The following is an 18,992-nucleotide window of genomic DNA, read 5'->3' as shown; positions in this document are numbered from 1 at the left end:
AAAGTTAGAAATCCTAGACACAGAAATCATGGCGGCTTTGGTTGAGTTGTTTCCCTCTCTGGAATTTAGTTTCCTCACCTAGACACTAAGGTCTCTTAAATGCCACTTCTGGCTCTCATATTCATCGATGCTCAAGTCCCCTTGTCTCCTACTGTGATTGTGGTTTCCTGGGGGCCCAGCCTGGGAATGAGATTGAGGGGATGGCCTTCAGAGCCTGGCCAGTGTGGCTCAGTTGGTTGGAGCATCACCCTGTACACCAAAAGATCATAGGTTTGATTCCTAGTCAGGGAACACACCTAGGCTATGGGTTCGGTCCCCAGTTGGGGCACATACAAAAAGCAACCAGTCAATGTTTTTCTTTCAAATTTATGTTTCTCTCTTTCTTTCTCCCTCCCCTCCCCCCCCTTCCCCTCCCCTCCCTTCCCCTCCCCTCCCCTTCCCTCCCCTCTCCTCTCCTCTCTCCTCTCCTCTCCTCTCCTCTCTCCTCTCCTCTCCTCTCCTCTCCTCTCCTCTCCTCTCCTCTCCTCTCCTCTCCTCTCCTCTCCTTTCCTTTCCTCTCCTCTCTTCTCTTTTAAAATCAATATACATGTCCTTGGATGAGGATTAAAAAAAAAAAAAAAACCAACATTCTTCTAAATTTGTATTATGTGTATAGCTTTGTTCTCTTACTTTGTTATATCTGGTTTATCTGGTTTACCTGAAATATATTAGATTTAAGAAAGAAAGAGAGAGAGAGAGAGAGAGAGAGAGAGAGAGAGAGAGAGAGAGAGAGACTCCAGGCTGCACTTCCCAGGTGAGGCCAGAGAAAGAACAGGAAGGATCTGCACCTTGTGGCCTAAGGGGAAAGTGACCAAGGTCAGGGATGCCTTTCTGTCAGCCCCTGGCCACCCATGTTCAGCCTGTTCATCCTCCCCCCACCTCCCAGTTCTGGGAATGACACCAGGTGGTGAGGGTAAGGAGCAAAGTGGAGGCGGCTCTTGGAAAAGTGCCTCCAAAGCCGCTAAGCATTCACTCATCTATTATTATTGAATGTCTGCTGTGCTAGGCAGGCCTTGTCATCAAAGAGCTTGCAGTCCAATGTAGCAGCTGTGTAGCTAGGTCTGGCCCTGTGGAAGCAGGACAGGAAACCAAGACAGGATTGGTCACTGGTTCCTTCCTGACAGCTCTCCAGTTGTCATTTGCCTGTGGGGGTGGGGGATGCATGAAAATGACCTCTCCAGTTCCTGGTTTCCTGAGACATCTGTGTGGGTCTGGGCAGCCCTTTCATAGCACTGGCCCACCTTACAGCCAGTCGCCCAGCTGGCCTGGTTTGGGGGGACTTAGGAGTCCTTTTGCAATTCTCAAGAAAGCACAATGCAAGGGGTCTGTGGTGGAGTCTCCTCTCATTACCATCCTAATGACCCTCAGAACAGCTTTTCCATGAAAGGAGAGGGCTTGGTGCCACCCGTCACATTACCTGTGAGCCCTCAAGCCTGGCACTGCAGGTTCCCAGCTGCCACTCCTCAGGCCCTGCGTATGTACTTATACATCCCTCTTCCACTTGGGGCAGGGGCTGGACGGGACTGCCGCTGGGGCTGGGAGTAATTATGGCATTCTGCAGGGAGGTGGCACACTCATCACGTTCTAGCCATCTTCCCCAGAATTGCCTTTGATCCAGCTTTTGCTGGGAAAGTAGCCATTAAGAGATGTGTATCTGTGGTTTCATTTACATGGGAGAAAAGAAAATACATTGGCAAATGGATGGTTTCATGTTCCCAGGGCTGGCTGCCACCCAGTCTGTGTCAGGAGTCCTCAGCGTGACCTGGGAGGGCACCAGCCCCTGCCTGACACTGCCATGGAGCCACTGGGAGGCCTGGGAGTGAGTGAGCTCCCACATCTCCAAGGAAGGTACCCAAGGTGAGGGCATCTTCTACATGGTGTGTTCAGGTGTGAGAAGACATTCTTCCTCCTTACCCCACCCTTTTTTTGTTCTTTGAGCAAATGAAAGGACTTTTGGGGTTTCTCAAGTCTACATAATTATATTATTTTTTTGCTTTTACAAGATAACCTATTAATGGAAAGCCAGAGACCAGTGAAAAAATAAACATATTCCACTGGTTACCCATAATTCCATTGTCCTAAAATAACTAGACTGTTGACAAAAATTTTTTTCTATTATTATTATTGTTATTTATAGACATATTTGATTAAACATAGTTGCTTTACACTATACATTTTAGTGATCATGTAATATTCTATCAAGTAATAGTCCAAATGTAATCAGATCCCTGTTAGAGATTTAAATTTTTCTGTCACACTGTGATAATCAGCTTTATATAACCTCCCGCCACCCATTCGGTACTTGATTTCTTTACGTAGATTCCAAGACATGGAACAATTGGGCCGAAAAGTTGAATCATTTTATCCTTTTCATTCTTATTCCCATGTTCCTCAAATTCTTTCCTAAAAGGATTTTTTGTCTATTTGCACTCTCACCAATACTCTTTAGCACTAGACTGTGGGCGTTGTTATTTAAAAGTGATCTTTAAATAGATGGAGGACATCACATTGTTCTATGTCTTTCCTCTCTCTCTTCCTTCTTTTATATTTTAAAAATATGTTTTTATTGATTTTAGAGCAAGAGGAAAGGAGAGGGAGAGAGAAACATCGATTGGCTGCCTCCTGCACGCCCCCTACTGGGGATGTAGTCTGCAACCCGGGCATGTACCTTGACTGGGAATCAAACCAACGACCTCTCCGTGCATGTGAGGACGCTCAAACAACTGAGCCACAGCGGCCAGGGCTCTCCCTCCTCCTTTTTGAGAGATGATGAGGGTAGAGGAATTTTCAACCTGTCATCAACAGTTGACCACAGGCCCCCTAATGCCCTAAACTAGGCTCCCGAGGTTCCCCCGGTCCAGGAGGCACTCTCTGCACGCCCTGGAGTGTGGGTGCCAGGCTCCCATTCTTGCCAGGAGACCAAGACCCCAAGGCCTCCTTCTGTCTGAGAAAGCAACTAGCCGTTTTCACATCTGGAAAGTGAGGGGGTTACCCTAAAGGCCTTGCCAGCTCTTTTGTCCTGAAAGTCTGCTTCTGCAATGACCTTGGTCTGGTGGGGATTGCAGGCGCCTTTTTTTGGGCCCAGTTTGGACTCTGTACGCCTGCACCCTTTGTTGTCCTGAACGACCTTCGACTCAGAAGGAAAGCTGTTTATGTGCCACCACTCCACAGGGAGCCACCCCACATTTGGCCTCCTGTTACCTCTTAAACGTGACAGCAGAGGATGCTAACCCCCCTCCCACTTGAGTGTGGTGGACTGTGATGGGGGCAAAGCTCTTTGCCACATGGTCAGAGGGCTGGCTCAGGCCCTCCTAGCAATCACTTTTTTTCCTGGAAATAACAAGAGCTCCTCATGCCCAATCCATCAACGCGCTGGGTCTGCACTGGGCCAAGGACCTTCCCACACGGAGGGGCCCCGGGACGAGAGGGGTGGGGGGTGGGGGATGGGGAGGGGAGACTCACCCTAAAAAGAAGTGGAGACAGATGGAGAGAGATGAGGGAGACTGAAAGGGTGGCAGTGAGTCCAAGCTCCTGAAGTCCTGGCACCTACAGTTCTGTCTTTAATTCTATGCCTCCCCACACCATCCCAATATCCTTTCCAGGGACTTGAAATGATACATTCCCTTTTGTGAATTAAGCTGTTTGATGTGCACTCTCTTTAGCTACCTGTAAGTAATCCCCACTAACATATCCGCTGAGAATGTTTTTCCTGTTCATTTCTAATAGTGGTCCTCCCAGATGTATTCTTTCCTATTCTTTTGTGCTTAAGTTTTTCTTTTGAAATTTTATAGATGCACATAAGGCTGCAAAAATGGACATCCCACTTTACCATTCACTGAACTCTTGTCAATCTGTTACATAATTATAGTTCAGGGTCAAAGCTAGCCAGCTGACATTAATGTCATCTACAACGCCTGTTTCGTTTTTTTAAAAGAAGACCTAGCCATGCTCACAGGTATAAGTTAGAACCTAACTATTGCAACAGGAGATTTGCAGGCAGGTGAAGAGCAGCACAGGGCAATTAAGTCCAGCGGTGCAATTAAGTTCAGGTGCAATGTGTCACACCTGGGCAGGTGCACTGTGCTCCCCTAACTAAGCACTTGCTATATCCCAGTAAAGCAGGTACTTGGCCTTTAACTCCTTAAGCCACACAACAGTCCTGTATCACTAGCACTATTAGCATCATCATTACTTGTACAGAGAGGAGGAAACTAAGGCTCAGAGAAATTAAGCAACTTGCTTACGGTCACAAAGTAGTTACAGAGCAGAGCTGGGCTTTAAATCCATGCAGCCTGGTTTTAGAGTGCTATGTCCAAGCGTCGGGCGATGAGTCTCAAAGCAACAGGTAGGATTCTTTTCCTGAGCCTTCCGGGCCCTTTCCTAATATCCCTCTCCTCTTCCTCCCTCATGCCCACTTGGTCCCTGGAGTTAGCCACTTTACAAGCCATCTTTATGGCTCTCGGGCTGTGCTCTTACAGGGAGGTGTACCCTGGGTGCACCCTCAGGAGATGCCATCTTTCTCTATGTAGCAGGCGAGGCCAGAGGAGGCACTGTCTTCAAAGGTCGTTGATCGTAGAGGGCCGGGGTCTTGGCCTCACTCCTCAGGGATAGCTTCTTGGTGGGTTAGTGCTGGAAAACAACAGATAAATCGAAAACTGCCAAAAATACCCCACGAAAAACCAACACCCCAGGAGAAGCAAGTCTTGCACAGCAGAGGGACACGTTTACTTGTCAGTTCATGGTTTCAGTTCTCAGCCCCAAGGTGGTGAGCACGTGGAGATGATGGCGGTATGGGGCTGGGTGACGCCCTTGGTGCCTCACTCCGGGGGAGGGCACTGGGGTGGGCAAGGCGGGCATTTAGGAGGACAGGGCTTAGAACACGGCTTGGGAGGGCATGGCGGTGGGCATGGGCATGGCTTGGGACACGGCGGGGGGCATGGCTTGGGACATGGCGGGGGGCATGGGGGGCACTTGGGCGGTGGTGGGCACTTTTCCCGGGGGCACTTTTCAGAGCACCGTTGCAGCAGCTTCTTTAAACAGCTGGGTTGGCATTTGGTCTCAATCTTTGGTTCACATTTTGGGTCACAGTTCTTGGGCTCATTCTTCGGATCGCTCGGCTTATTTTTATCATCACTCGACATTCTTTCTTGATTTTCTGGGCCCTGCAAGGAAATATGTGACTATGTGGGAGACCACGCCGCAAAGTGAGAGGGGACCAGTCCAGCCTTCCCATACCTCCTGCCCATCCTGTTCCTAAGGAAGCTTTCCCAGATGTGTTCAGGCTCTAGACCAGTGATGGCGAACCTTCTGAGCTCGGCGGGTCAGCATTTGGAAAAACCCTCACTTAACTCTGGTGCTGTGTCACATATAGAAATTTTTTGATCTTTGCAACCATAGTAAAACAAATACTTCTATTTTTGTTATTTATTTTATATGTTTAAATGCCATTTAACAAAGAAAAATCAACCAAAAAAATGAGTTCGCGTGTCACCTCTGACACACGTGTCATAGATTCGCCATCACTGCTCTAGACCAAACTCTCACTTAAGGGCTGTCCTCTTGTTGTTTTGGTGGGTTGTTGACCACATTTCTCGATCTCTCCATTCTTTGCTTTCATTTCACTTTTGTTCCCATTTCACAGCCCCTAGTAGGAGTTCTTAACCTAGGGTCCTGGGAACCCCCTGCCCCCAAATCATAAGAACTGAGTTTAACCATGTATTTATCAATATACTCAGTATCTCCTGTAATGTCATGCATTTTAAAACATTAATTTAAGATAAATTAATTTAAAAACATCCCAAAGAGTCTGTAAGTTTGATCAGACTGCTAAGAGGCTCCTGTAAGTCCACTCCCCATCCCTCTAGAGGCGGAATGAGCGTGTATATTAGTTAGTGGGCTCTGGACCCAGGGCACTTCTTTCAATCCTGGGTCCAGCTTAAGTCCTCCAAACCTTGAGAATTGATTTTTTCACTCAAGTGCTGGCACGGGAAGATGGCTGCATCCCTACCATGGCTGGACCACTCTAGGAACCCCTCCTACAGTGATTCGGGTAAGAGAGGAAATCAAGAGAGGATGTGATGAACTGGAGAATTCTAATTTCTCTGAAAACATAAATGTTAGGACCACAAAACACAATGGTGAGGAGGGATTCCTTTTCCCTTTCTTAAGTTTTGCCTTGAGCTGGGTCTTCCTCCACGGACATGTTGACTTCTAGATACAACAGGGGTTTTTAGTTTCTGAAAAGACTTTCAAGTTGGATTTAATGGGCACCCTTTGATTTAACAATATAAAAGTACCACTTTATCTAATTTAGTCTTCAAATCAGTATTGCTCTCCGGAGATAAAGATCATGAAATTGAACTCCAAATATTGTTAAGAATCTCTCTCTCAAATGATGTGTCTTCCTGTACTTGCTACTGAAAGTGAGAGGAAACTTGCACCTGGGTATGGCCACTATCTCAACCTTTTTACTGCCTGGGATGCTGTAGGTCACTCCCAGGAAAGGAGATAAAAACGAGGTGGGCATTTCCAGTTGTACATGCAACTCACCCCTTTGTGTTGGTACTGAACTTGACAAGTAGTCGAGTGAGGTAGATGGTATGGCTGTGCTTGGGAAGGTGGCTTTTCCCTCTGGTTCCTCTGCTCAGCAATGAGGAAGCCGGGGGAGGGGAGGGGAGTCCCACTTGTGACCTCAGCGCTGCATCATCAAGTAGTGATTGTTGTGTGACTACTGAGCCTCCAACTCACCTCAAGTCCTTGAACAGAAGGACGGACTGTGATTAATCACTCCTTTTGTTGTCCTGTCCTCTCCCTGGGTTCTTCAAAATTTGTGCCGGTGAAATCAGGGTATGGTGAAGACCACTGAACTCTAAGGACAGGGCGGCTCATTGTTGCTGGCAACAGAAAAGCTCCGTTTATACGTGGTGTCTTTTTTGCTCCCCCAGCCTCCCCAATTTTAACTCCTTTGTACTTGCCCCTTCTCCCCCTTTCTAGGACAGCCTCCCTGGCTTGACCACAGCCATTTTGACTTCCCTTTCCTCTCTCTTTTTTTTTTAAAAATATGAGATTCTGAAGCCTCTTTTTTCTACCCTATATGCCTGGCTCAAGTCCAAGGATTATTCTCTCTCTCTCAAATTCTCACCCAAGGATATGTTTTATAAAATTGATTTTTTTTTTTTTGAGAGAGAGAGAGAGAGAGAGAGAGAGAGAGAGAGAGAGGCATTGATGTGAGAGAAAACATTGATGAGTTGCCTCCTGGACGCCCCCTCCCACCCCCCCACCAGGATTGAACCCACAACCTTTGGTGCTCCAACCAACTGATGACACTTCAACCAACTGAGCCACCTGGCCTGGGATTAGCTCTTTAATAAACAAATTTTTAAAATATGTTTTTATTGATTTTAGAGAGAGGGGAGGAGAGAGAGATTAAAAACATCAATGATGAGAATCATCGATTAGTTGCTGCACACCCCCTACTGGAGACAGAGCTGGAAACCCGGGCATGTGCCCAGACTGGGAATTGAATTGGTGACCTCTGGGTTTATGAGTCGATGCTCAATCAATGAAGCCACACTGGCCAGGCTGGGCTTAGCTATTTTTCTCAATGTCTCTGGCTATAATGCACTGTTTATTGGGCTCTGTGGTTTTTTTTCCCAATCAGGGAGTGGACATCCTTTGATATACATGGCAAATAAACACTACCTAAAGGAGTTGAGTTTGATGCTTTTGACCAGTCCAGACGTACTGGGTTAACTCCAGATCCTTAGAGTAGAAAGGTTTGCCTCTGAGAAAATTCCTCCCGTGCCTTCCAAAGGCTTGGCCAGTGCGTCTTTGTGGTTGGATTAGGGGTGGTCTGAGGTGAAATAGCAGATGAGTGTGGGAAAGCTAAGTGGGGCTCAGACACACGGAGCCTGGAACTCGGCTGCAGGAAGTTCATCTTGGCCGTCATTCTTGTTGAGTAGGCAAGACTCACAGGATGAAGTGAGAACACAACTCTATTCCTTCCCTGGATGCCTCTTAACACTCTCTCTGTGGAACGGGCTCTTCCCTTCCCCCTGGGATGAGGTCTGTGGCAGATGCCATCAACTTCTAGGGTAAAGCTTGGACAATAACAAGTTCTCTGGTTCCTTCTGTTTATACAAACCATCTTATTCCAGTAATCGGAAGGCCTGTTTCCATGAACACTGGATTCCCTTCTCTTTCCCACCGGGGACAGAAAGAGCATCCTCTCTACCCGGTGTTTCTCTTCACTCACCCAGGTGCCTCCAGTTCCAGGATGGGAGCTGCAGAGGGAGGAGATAGAAGGGGCAGGAAGGTTCTTACCTAACTGATGCCGTTCTGATCTCCTGATATCCAGCATGAGGGAAACTTGAAGGTGTTCTTCAGGGGACCCCCGTCCCCTGGCTGAGGTTTTGATCACAGTTCCTCAATATCAGCAAACATCTCCTTGGCTGGCTGCCCAGAGCTCCTGCAGCTCCTAGGCATTTGGCAGATCTCCCAGCTCTCACTGCTGATTACCTCACCGCCAGGTGGCCCTCTAGGATAGGACTTGACATAGCCCCGAGGGCAGCTCTGCCTCTCCCGTGGGCCGCATCTGGCCCATGGGAAACGCTTACAACCAGTTGAGCTTTCCAAAGTCTTTCTATTTTTTTCATAAAATGGGAAGAGCCACAGAACTCTGTTTTCTTTTTTTTCTCTTCATTTTTTTAAGATACAATTTAATTTCACTTGAATTTCACAAAAGAAAGAGAAGTTGATGGAATTGCTGAATTCATATAAATATTCCCTATAGATAAGAGACACTTCCTCTAACATATTCCTTCAAGATTAAAAAAAGAAAAGAAAAAGAAACTGTGAGAACATTAAAGGTTGAAGTCATTATGATTTTTTCCAAGGACATATTTTCTTTTTTGTGTGTACAGAATGACTTCTTGCTGTGAAAGATGAGTTCGTTGGCCCAGCCACATGGGCATGAACTCGCAGTTCTGAAAATACAGAAGCCCTTCTGTACCAGTTAGTACTTGTCAGTCACTGAACTGTCCCCAGGGCTCTCCCACTCTCCTGGCTGCCCCATCCCACCGCCAGGACCAACCCCAACCCCCATCTCCCCAGAACCCAGAGCTACAGGGGAAAGGGGACTCTGGTCCCATCTTCCAGTGCCTTCAACACCCACCACTTTGCCCCAAGCAGCGTAGTTTCCATCTGTTTTACATAATGACCATCAGGTAAGGCTTTGTGTGCAGAAAGTACTCAGTGTGAAAACGCTTTGAAGTGCCCTGCTAAGGGTCATCCCTCAGGCCCTTGCAAGTTTGCACATTCCCAGATTTCCAAGAATGGAGGCCTTTCTCCCAAACACACTAGCTCCTTGTGAAGTCAAGTGCACATCTGCAACCTGGTGTCATTACCTTGCATCCAAATGGGCAACAGACACAGGCCTGTGGGTATAGAGAGGACGTCTGAGCGGCTCCAAATGGGGTGAGGCAGAAGGTGCTGGAGCCCAGGCTCAAGTGGAGGTGGCAGGAAGGCAGTGGGCTTTGCTTCGTGCCCAGGCCTGTGCCAGGTGCTCAAGGTCCAGATCCTGTCCAATCCTACGAGAGGTGTTTTTTTGTTCCCTTCCCTTCCCCCCTCCTCCCTTCCCCCCTCCTCCCTCCCTCCCTTCCTCCTGGCTTTACTGAGCACCTGCCCGTGCCAGGTGCTGGGGTACAAAGGCAAAGCTAGCATCCCCAAGACCTCACCGCCCCGTGAAAGCATCATCAACAAAATGGCTGTGACCGTGGTGGGTGCAGGATGCAGGGGGAGCCCCAAGAAACTCAGGGAAGATTGTCCAGGGGAGTTAAAGCCGGCTGGGACCTGAAGGCTGAGGAAGGGCATTCCAGGTGGAGGGAACTGCATGCGCAAAGGCAGGGAGGCAGGAAAGAGCCTGCCTGGTCTGGGAACTGTGGGAGGGCGGTGGAGCCCGGGTCCAGGGAATCTGCTGGGTGAGGTTGGGGTCCCAAAACCTACTCTCTGGACCCTCTGCCTCCTTGACCTCCTTTGCTCCGGGCTAGGAAGAGGCCCCAGGCCAGCTGCACAAATGGATGGCTTTGACATCGGAGAGAGGGAGTGAGCAAGGAGGGGCCCACTGGTGTGTGTTTTGTGATTGCTTCTCAGAAATCTGCCCCTCCTCCTCCTCCTCCTCCTCTGACACCATGGCAACCGGGAGGCAGCTGGGGAAGCCACCTGTGAGCTGGGCTGAGTTGAGGGCAGGGCTCAGGTGTTCCCAGAACCCGGAAAAGCCCCAAAAGGAGCCCTAGCCAGTTTGGCTCAATGGATAGAGCGTCAGCCTGCAGACTAAAGGGTCCCAGGTTCGATTCCGGTCAAGGGCACATGCCCGGGTTGCAGGCTCCATCCCCAGTGGGGGGCTTGCAGGAGGCAGCTGATCAATAGTTCTCTCTCATCATTGATGTTTCTATCTCTCTCTCTGCCTCTTCCTTCCTCTCTGAAATCAATAAAAATAAATAAAATAAAAGCCCCAAAAGGAGAGGTCTATTTCCTGAGGCTGCACTTCCGGCTGTCCACGTGGCCACGCCCCCCTGTTCACGTGCCCATCGTACAGGTGAAGCTACTGCGGCACAGAGAGGGCAAGTGATTTCTTCCTTCGAGGTGCACAGCAGTAAAAGGACGGAGCTGGAAATGGACCCTCGGCCGCCCAGAGCCGCTGTCTCCTTGACCTGTGACCTCTGGGTAAGCGGCGGTTTGCTCTGATGGGCGTCACCCTTCCCCTCACTCCCTCCTCCACCCCCAGCAGACAGTGGGCCGGTCTCTCTCGGCACCAGTGCCTCCGGGCGGCTGCTCTCTGTCTCAAGGTCCCTCCCAGCTGGTAACCTTGGGGGAGTCGCGCTGCACTGGGGCGAGGGCCCTGCGTGGGGAACATCCCACCTCCCCTCGCTGTCTGTGGCTGAGATTACAAAGTGCCATGATTTCCCCGTCTGGCTTAGGCCGCCTGCCTCTCCTGGCCGATATTGTTTTACCTCGAAGTGAAATTGATTCGGGGTCTGCAAACCAGCAGACTTCCTGCAATTGCTCTGAGACGTGGCTCTGCCTGGGGCCTCCTGGTCCAAGTCCCCGATGCCCCCCAGCTCCGTGGCAGCATCGCTCACCCCCTGGGTCCCCATTCAGCACAGGCACCCTCAGCGCTCCCCTGCAGCCCAGGGGCCTGCTGAGCCCAGGCCCGGCCGGTCACCAGTTCCCCAGGTCCTGCCTGCAGCCCCAGGTCCTCAAACCAGTCTGGGAGGCGCCCAGGGTGGACCCCCTTAGGCAGAGGGGTGCAGACACCAGGTGGGCACTGCGCCCCCACACCGGCCTCCCCTCTCCCCGGAGGAAATGCCGAGACCACCCAGTCTGTGCTGACGTCCTGCACCTGGAGGGCTCAGCCTGCGCAGTGCGGCCACCAGAGGGGACCCGTCTGCAGGGTGGTGGGCAGAACAGGCCTCCCAAGGCAGCTGGGTGCCCACCTGGCCCCAAAGCCAGCCTTCAGCCTCCCCCTTGCCCTGCTCAAGGGGAACCAGGTGTGGTTTCCGCCCAGCCCAGCTGCCTGCCTTGGGCGGCGGCAGAGGCTGTCCCCCTCTGCTGGCCAGTTCCTGTTGCTGCAGGAAGTAAAGTCACCCTGCCACCCAGCCCGTGCCCACTGGGAGCCAGCCCAGCACATCATTCCCATCCACAGCTCAGAGCCAGGCCTCGGCGCTTCCCTTGGCTTGGATGGAGCAGAGCTGGATTGGGAATCAGGACGGTCTCTGCAGCTGATGTGTGGTCCCCATTTTCACCCACCCAAGGTGCCTCAGGGTCATGGATCTTTGACCCTTGATCCCTTTTCCATGACCTTAGACCCGTGACCTTTTATCGGTGTCCTGATTCTTGACGTTTGATTCTTAACCTCTGATGTTTGACCCCTTACTTCTGACCAGTGACCCTACTCCTTGATGCTTGACCCTTGAACTTAACCCTTAAGAAGCCTAACAACCTAACAACTCTAACCTAAAACCTAACCCTGGACCCTAAAACCTTGACCCTAGTTCTTTGAACGCTGACCCTTCACACCTGACACTTTCTTCATGACCTTTAACCCCCGACCTTTGACCTTTAATCTACCCCTGGACACTTTACCCTTCACCCTGTCCCTTGACAACTCTAATACCCCTAACACTCTTACAAACCCTAACCCTAGACCCTGGACCATAGAACCTAGACCAGTGATGGCAAACCTATGACACGTGTGTCAGAGGTGACACGCGAACTCATTTTTTTGATTTTTCTTTGTTAAATGGCATTTAAATATATAAAATAAATATCAAAAATATGTCTTTGTTTTACTATGGTTGCAAATATCAAAAAATTTCTATATGTGACACGGCACCAGAGTTAAGTTAGGGTTTTTCAAAATGCTGACATGCCGAGCTCAAAAGGTTCACCATCACTGACCTAGACCCTACATACTTGAACAGTGACCTTCACATTTGACCCTTGACCTCTGACCATTGACCTTTGACCCATGGCCCTTGACCTTTGACCCCAGTTGTCTGGACATTTCCCCTACCCCTTGACACTTGACCCTTCATGTGGACCCTTGAAAACCCTAACAATTTTACCTATGGCCCTTGACATTTGACCCTTGATGTCTGACCTTTGTCCCTACTCCTTGACTCTTGACCATTCACCCAGAGCCTTAACAACCCTGTCAACCTTAACAACCCTAAACTGAAACCTAACCCTATACCGTGCACCCTGGAACCTAGACCATAGGTCCTTGAGTACTGACCCTTCACATTTGATCCATTGACTCATGACCTTTAACTCATTGTACGCCATAAGCGTATGTAGACACAAGTGGTGGACCTTCCCCACATGCCAGCTGTGTCTATAAAAAAATGTTTTCCCTCAGTGGCAGCCCTGACCAACTTTAAAATCATTTTTTGTGTGAGAATTTTCAGCTTAAAATATTCAATGACACTAGAATTGTGAGTAATATGTTTATTTGTATAATGTTCATTGCAAATTGATTTTTTTCATTGAATTTAAAATATCATGGCGTGTGGGGATGGTTTCTGTTGTGGATGTGTAGCATTTAACTGGTTAATGCTGACCTATGACCCTTGATCTTATGACCCTTGACCTCTGAGCCATGACCCCTGATCCATAACATTTGCCCTATGACCATTGACCTCTGACCCCTTGATGTTTGACCCTTCACCTGGGCCTTGGTGACCCTAACAATTTGACCTATGGCCCTTGACCTTTTGACCCCTGACATCTGACCTTTGTTTCCACCCCTTGATGCTTGACCTTTGACCCTTGACATTGCAATATAATGCCAACCTATGACCATTGATCCCTGACCTGACCTTTAACTCCCACCACTATCCTTTGCCCCATGACGCTTGCTCCTTCATCTGGACCCTTTTTTTTTTTAAAAAAAAATATATTTTATTGATTTTTTACAGAGATGAAGGGAGAGAGATAGAGAGTTAGAAACATCGATGAGAGAGAAACATCGATCAGCTGCCTCCTGCACATCCCCCACTGGGGATGTGCCCACAACCCAGGTACATGCCCTTGACCAGAATCAAACCTGGGACCCCTCAGTCCGCAGGCTGACGCTCTATTCACCGAGCCAAACCGGTTTCGGCATCTGGACCCTTGAGAACCCTAACAACCCTAAGCTGAAACCTAACCCTAGACCCTGAACCCTAAAACCTAGACCCTAGGTCAGTGATGGCAAACCTTTTGAGCTTCTCATGTCAGCATTTTGAAAAACCCTAACTTAACTCTGGTGCCGTGTCACATATAGAAATTTTTTGATATTTGCAACCATAATAAAACAAAGACATATTTTTGATATTTATTTTATATATTTAAATGCCATTTAACAAAGAAAAATCAACCAAAAAAATGAGTTCGCGTGTCACCTCTGACATGCGTGTCATAGGTTCACCATCACTGCCCTAGATTCTTGGATAATGACCCTTCACACCTGACCCTTGACCCATGACCTTTAACCCTGATCTATCACCCTTGACCACCGACCCTTGACCTTCAACCTTTGACCCCTGACTAACTGTGTCCTGACTTTTGGCTTTTGACCCTTGTCCTGTGACCATTTGACCTATGGTCTGTGAGCTTGGACCTGTGACACTTGACCTTTCACCTGTTACCTTTGACCTATGGCCCCTGACCTCTGACCATACCCCTTAACACTTGGCCCTTCACCCAGACCCTTGACAACCCTAATAATGACCCTAGATCCTCGAATGTGCCTCCCCCTCAGCAACCAATGAGGGTAAAGGAACGGCCTCCCACCAGCAGCCAATCGTGGAGTGGGACGGTGCCAGAGAGACACCCTTTGAGGATGTACCCCACAAGGAAGAAAAAGAAGTGGAAGGCTGGGCAGGGGGACAAGTGAGGAGGAGAGCAGCCCAAATTTAAATTTGAGGACAGTGTGGGATGTGTGCACCAATGATCATCTTTGAGGTGTGGGGATAGTTTTAAGGGAATGCAAAGGAAGAGCATTTACCTGGAGAAAGTTATGTAACATAAAACCTGAGGGGTGAGCAGAAAAGTACCCCCTCTCTTCAGCTTTGTATTGTAACCGCCTTGATTACAGAAACAGGACGTTTCTATACTTTGTAGCCAGGTTCTGTACTACTAGTGGAGTCATAATTCTACACTGAAATACTTCCAGATGATTTCTTATATCCATTGAATGTCTTGACCACCGTCTTGCTTCCTGGTGATGTTGTCTTATTTGCAGAGGACAGGTTATGTGTCTGGCTCAATGGAGGGGCCTACCAGGTCTGTTTATTATAAAACATAGCTTTTTCTTTCTACAGTTAGTCATTTGGTGAGTTTCTCTTTGAGAGTGTGTGAATATCCTCTTCTATAACGTTATTTTTCTAAAAACTTGACCATTTCTTGATGATCTACAATGTGTATCAGTTATCATAATCGTATTTGTACCTTGGAACCTTTTAACTTTTATCATTCCTTTATACCTTTGATTGTATTTGCTGCATTGTTTTAAGTTGGTTTCTTTGAATATGGATCCAGGAATTGAATGGTAGAGTTAATGGCTTTGGAGCTTCATTTCTTGAGTGTACTAACAAAATCATAGTAAATGCCATTTCAAAACAGATGGCCTGATAGGAGATCAATTAGATTAACTTTTGTAGGAGGAAGTAGCCCATGATATTTTGGGAGCATGAGTTGCAAAGCTTCTAAATGGATGTAGTCCAGACACGGAATCGGATTTGAAGAAAATGAGAGAAGATGAATTTGGGTTTCTAGTAGATCACAAGTCACTCGTGGGCGTGAGGATCACAGAAAAGGTCAGTGTGTACATATGCAAATGTAGAGTTTAGGGAAGGCCCCAGCCTGTGACATTCAAAAAAATTTAAATCATTTTTAAATTTTTCAATTACAATGGACATACATTTTTTTTTATTATTAGTTTCAGGTTCAGCCTGTGACCCTTTTGGCCTAGAAAATGGAGGGATGATGCTGTCCTGTTCAAGGCCATTCATGGAGCCACGTGAAAACACACACAGCGTGGGACTGTCAGCACCTAGGAAAACAAGGTAGCAACTCTTCAGGGGTCTTGTGCCTCCTTCCTGTAGCAGCCAAACTCTTACTTGTATTGTTGGTAGGTCTTTCGTGAGAGAGAGTTTCTGCCTTCTCCTAGTATATGAGACCTCTAATGCCGGGGTTCTTGTTCCAGCATCTAGAAGGGTTCAGCCATCTGGATAAGGCTGTGCGTAGATGAAATAGGAGTCCAGAGACGAAGCATAATTTTGAAAGGCATTTGGGGGTCAGAGGAGCTTAGCTTAAAGGAAACTAAGATCTAAGTTCTAAGTTCTCATCTCAGGACCCCATGCTTTTTATTAACACAATTTGTCCTGAGACCAGGTGGAGATATACACTTCAAAGGGTCAGGGTTTCATACAGAGTCCATTGTCAGAATGGGGGAATTAGCCTACGGCTGTTCAGGTGTTTGGCCAGTAGGTGGCAATAACATGTAGATTAAGATGCCCTTTAACTGTCTGGCAGCCAAGCAATCAATTTAATGTATTCTATTCAGGTTTGGGGAAATGGCCTTCAGCCATTCCCAGATGCAGCCTGCTGTCATGCTGGAATTGGTTTCTAATAATATTGGTACAGGAATTTAGGACCCAAGCCCTCTTCCTCAATCTTTCTTAGGAGCCGAAGGCTTTTTTCTTCCACGCTTTCCCCAGCCACAGTGGTCTTTCTCTGTGCGCTGGGGGGCAATAGAATCTGCTGCCCCTCACCAGAAGCATAAGACTTGCTTTTCCCAAAGAGGAGAGGCTATTGGTGGTGCTTTGTGCCTTTCTTACCGTGATGGTTGTTCCCTTCCCCTGTGTCGGCACCAATGAGGGAGGCATCCTCGGGTCTACCTCCCTGTTCCCAGCATTTCTCACAAGTACCAAGTGGAGAAGCATGGAGAATGACCATCAAGTGGGTGCAGAGTCCCCTGTTTCTGTGACCTCTGGGCTCCCATACTGTCATGCTGGCTGATACTTAGTTGTTGGAAATTTATTAGACATCTTAGCTGAGTTTTTCTTGTTTGATATATGCCTCCTGACATCTCTTTCTCCTGAAGTTTCACATAGGGGAGCCGGTGCTCACATTCTGCCTCTTGATTGTTTTAAGCCTTTGATTATTTTGAAACTGCTGATTATATGGGCTTGAGAAAAGTTATGCTTTTGTAGTGTATGTGACTTTTACTCTCTCTTTTTTTTTTTCTAGTGAACTTTTCCCCTATTTTTATTTTTATTTATTTATTTTTTTTATTGCTTAAAGTATTACAAAGGGTATTACATATGTATCCATTTTATCCCCCCGCCCTAGACAGTCCCCTAGCCTCCCCTATCGCCCCGTGTCTTATGTCCATTGGTTATGCTTATATGCATGCATACAAGTCCTTTAGTTGATCTCTTACCCCCCTACCTCCTGCCCCCCAACCCTCCCCGGCCTTCCCGCTGCAGTTTGACAATCTGTTTGAGGCAGCTCTGCCTCTGTATCTATTATTGTTCAAAAGTTTATAATGGTCTCTATTGTCCATGAATGAGTGAGATCATGTGGTATTTTTCCTTTATTGATTGGCTTATTTCACTTAGCATAGTGCTCTCCAGTTCCATCCATGACGTTGCAAATGGTAAGAGTTCAAAAATATGGAACGCTTCACGAATTTGCGTGTCATCCTTGCGCAGGGGCCATGCTAATCTTCTCTGTATCGTTCCAATTTTAGTATATGTGCTGCCGAAGCGAGCACGACTTTTACTCTCTTTAAGGTGAGAGTGCAGCTCTCTGGCTTTCTACATCCTCAGTGGAACTGGAGCTTCTTCCCCATTGCTTTAATATTTCTTTATGTCTCTTCTCTTGCCCCTTTTTATTGGCTAAAGTTTTACATATGTCTCCTTTTTTTCCACAATTGACCCCCTGCCCCCCAGTCATTCCCACCTTATCTTGCCCCTTTTTAGATTGATAAATAAATGTTTTTATTTTTCATCCCTCCCCATTAGTTTTTTAGGGATACATATTTATTTGCTGTTTCTTTGTTGTTGTTGTTGTTGTTGTTTGTTTGTTTTTGCACCATTCCTGGTGGTACTGCAATACTGGGTCTATGCGTGGAGTGGACGGAGCAAGCTCCTATTCCATCTCCCTATTCCAAAATTACATTTACTATAAGGTCCTCAGATAGAGGAAGTATCAGACATTAAACTGATAAGGACAGGTGCTACAATTGATCTTAGCCAAAAGGCCGAGAAGTGATGTGTGTTTTTTTTAGAGGACACTGTAGATATCACAATAAACATACTTGACCTCCTATAATCTGATAAACAATAGTATTTAAATTCTTCCTCAGAAATCCTTAGGAACCATACAGTGCCTTAATTTCACTAACTTAATCCCAGGCTCTTGTGTTACTGTTGTCATATACATAAATTTTAAATCTCACATATCATTATTATTAACACTAGTGCCCGGTGCATGAAATTTGTACACATTAAAAGAGAATTAATTAGAGGAAATATTTTAATATTGCTATTTGTCCTTTCTCTGCAATAGAAATGTCAGAGGTGAAAGAAAATTAGTAAAATGTATATGAAAATCTTCCTCCTGTCAGAGTCTGGGGCACACCGTGGGACCCAGAGTCAGGTCCCCCCCCACCCACGCGTGCCTAGAAATTGTGCGAGACCCAGACCTGGCCGGCCCCAGCCCCATTGGGTGAGATCCAGACCCGGCCGGCCCCAACCCCGTCAAGCCCCACCAGCCAGGGGGTGTAGCTTCAGGCCCCCTGGCCCTGCACCAGGTGGGGGGATGCAGCCTCAGGTCCCCCGGCGCACCCTCAGGTCCCCCGGCCTGGTGCTGTGGTGGGGGGCATGGCCTGAGGCCAGGGCGGGGGCATGCTTTGAGGTCCCCCATCAAGCCCCGCCAGGTGGGGGGGTGCAGCATCAGGTACCTGCTGATGGCTCATTACAAGAACTCTGCCTCTGCTGTGGGGGCAGCCATCTCGTGATGGTGTGCCGGCATGAGGGTTAATTTCCATATTACCTCTTTATTATATAGATTATTGCATTTATTTACAATGATCTATGTCTAGATTTCCTTGCTCTTTGTTTCTTCCTCTCTGCTAGGAGAGTTTCCCCTCATCTCTGTATTTTAGGCCCAACCTAGGGTAGGACTGTTGGGATGGAGATGTTCATTTTTGGCTCTCACCCATTTACTGAATCAACATGGGATCTCCCTCCCGCATCATCTGGTCACAAAGACTCCCTGTTAACCAAGGAGGAGGTGCTGATGAAGAGTAGGTCTCAGGGGTCAAGACTGACTGGGTGGCTGAAGCAGCCATCTGAGGGCTCATCACTCGATAGCAGCTGCTCCTGTGGCTGACTCATTGTTTAAGG

At 47.8% G+C, this 18,992-nt stretch overlaps 1 protein-coding gene and 2 non-coding genes across 3 annotated transcripts; all 3 read right to left on the bottom strand.

Annotated features, from left to right (window-relative positions):
• Window positions 1-4,856: 4,856 nt before the first annotated feature.
• LELP1 (late cornified envelope like proline rich 1) lies at window positions 4,857-5,180 on the bottom strand. The gene has a single exon (XM_059673744.1). It carries the CDS (start codon window positions 5,178-5,180, stop codon window positions 4,857-4,859), a length of 324 nt encoding a protein of 107 aa, XP_059529727.1.
• Window positions 5,181-17,249: 12,069 nt separating this feature from the next.
• Window positions 17,250-17,356, bottom strand: LOC132221486 (U6 spliceosomal RNA). The gene has a single exon (XR_009450016.1). It is a non-coding gene; the product is annotated as a U6 spliceosomal RNA (small nuclear RNA).
• Window positions 17,357-17,666: 310 nt separating this feature from the next.
• Window positions 17,667-17,857, bottom strand: LOC132221466 (U2 spliceosomal RNA). The gene has a single exon (XR_009450008.1). It is a non-coding gene; the product is annotated as a U2 spliceosomal RNA (small nuclear RNA).
• Between the last annotated feature and the right edge of the window lie 1,135 nt (window positions 17,858-18,992).

Source organism: Myotis daubentonii, chromosome 18 (assembly GCF_963259705.1).
Source record: "Myotis daubentonii chromosome 18, mMyoDau2.1, whole genome shotgun sequence".
Lineage (NCBI taxonomy): Eukaryota > Metazoa > Chordata > Mammalia > Chiroptera > Vespertilionidae > Myotis > Myotis daubentonii.
The sequence above is the reverse complement of the archived record's forward strand: the minus strand, read 5'-3'. Positions and strand labels throughout refer to the sequence as shown.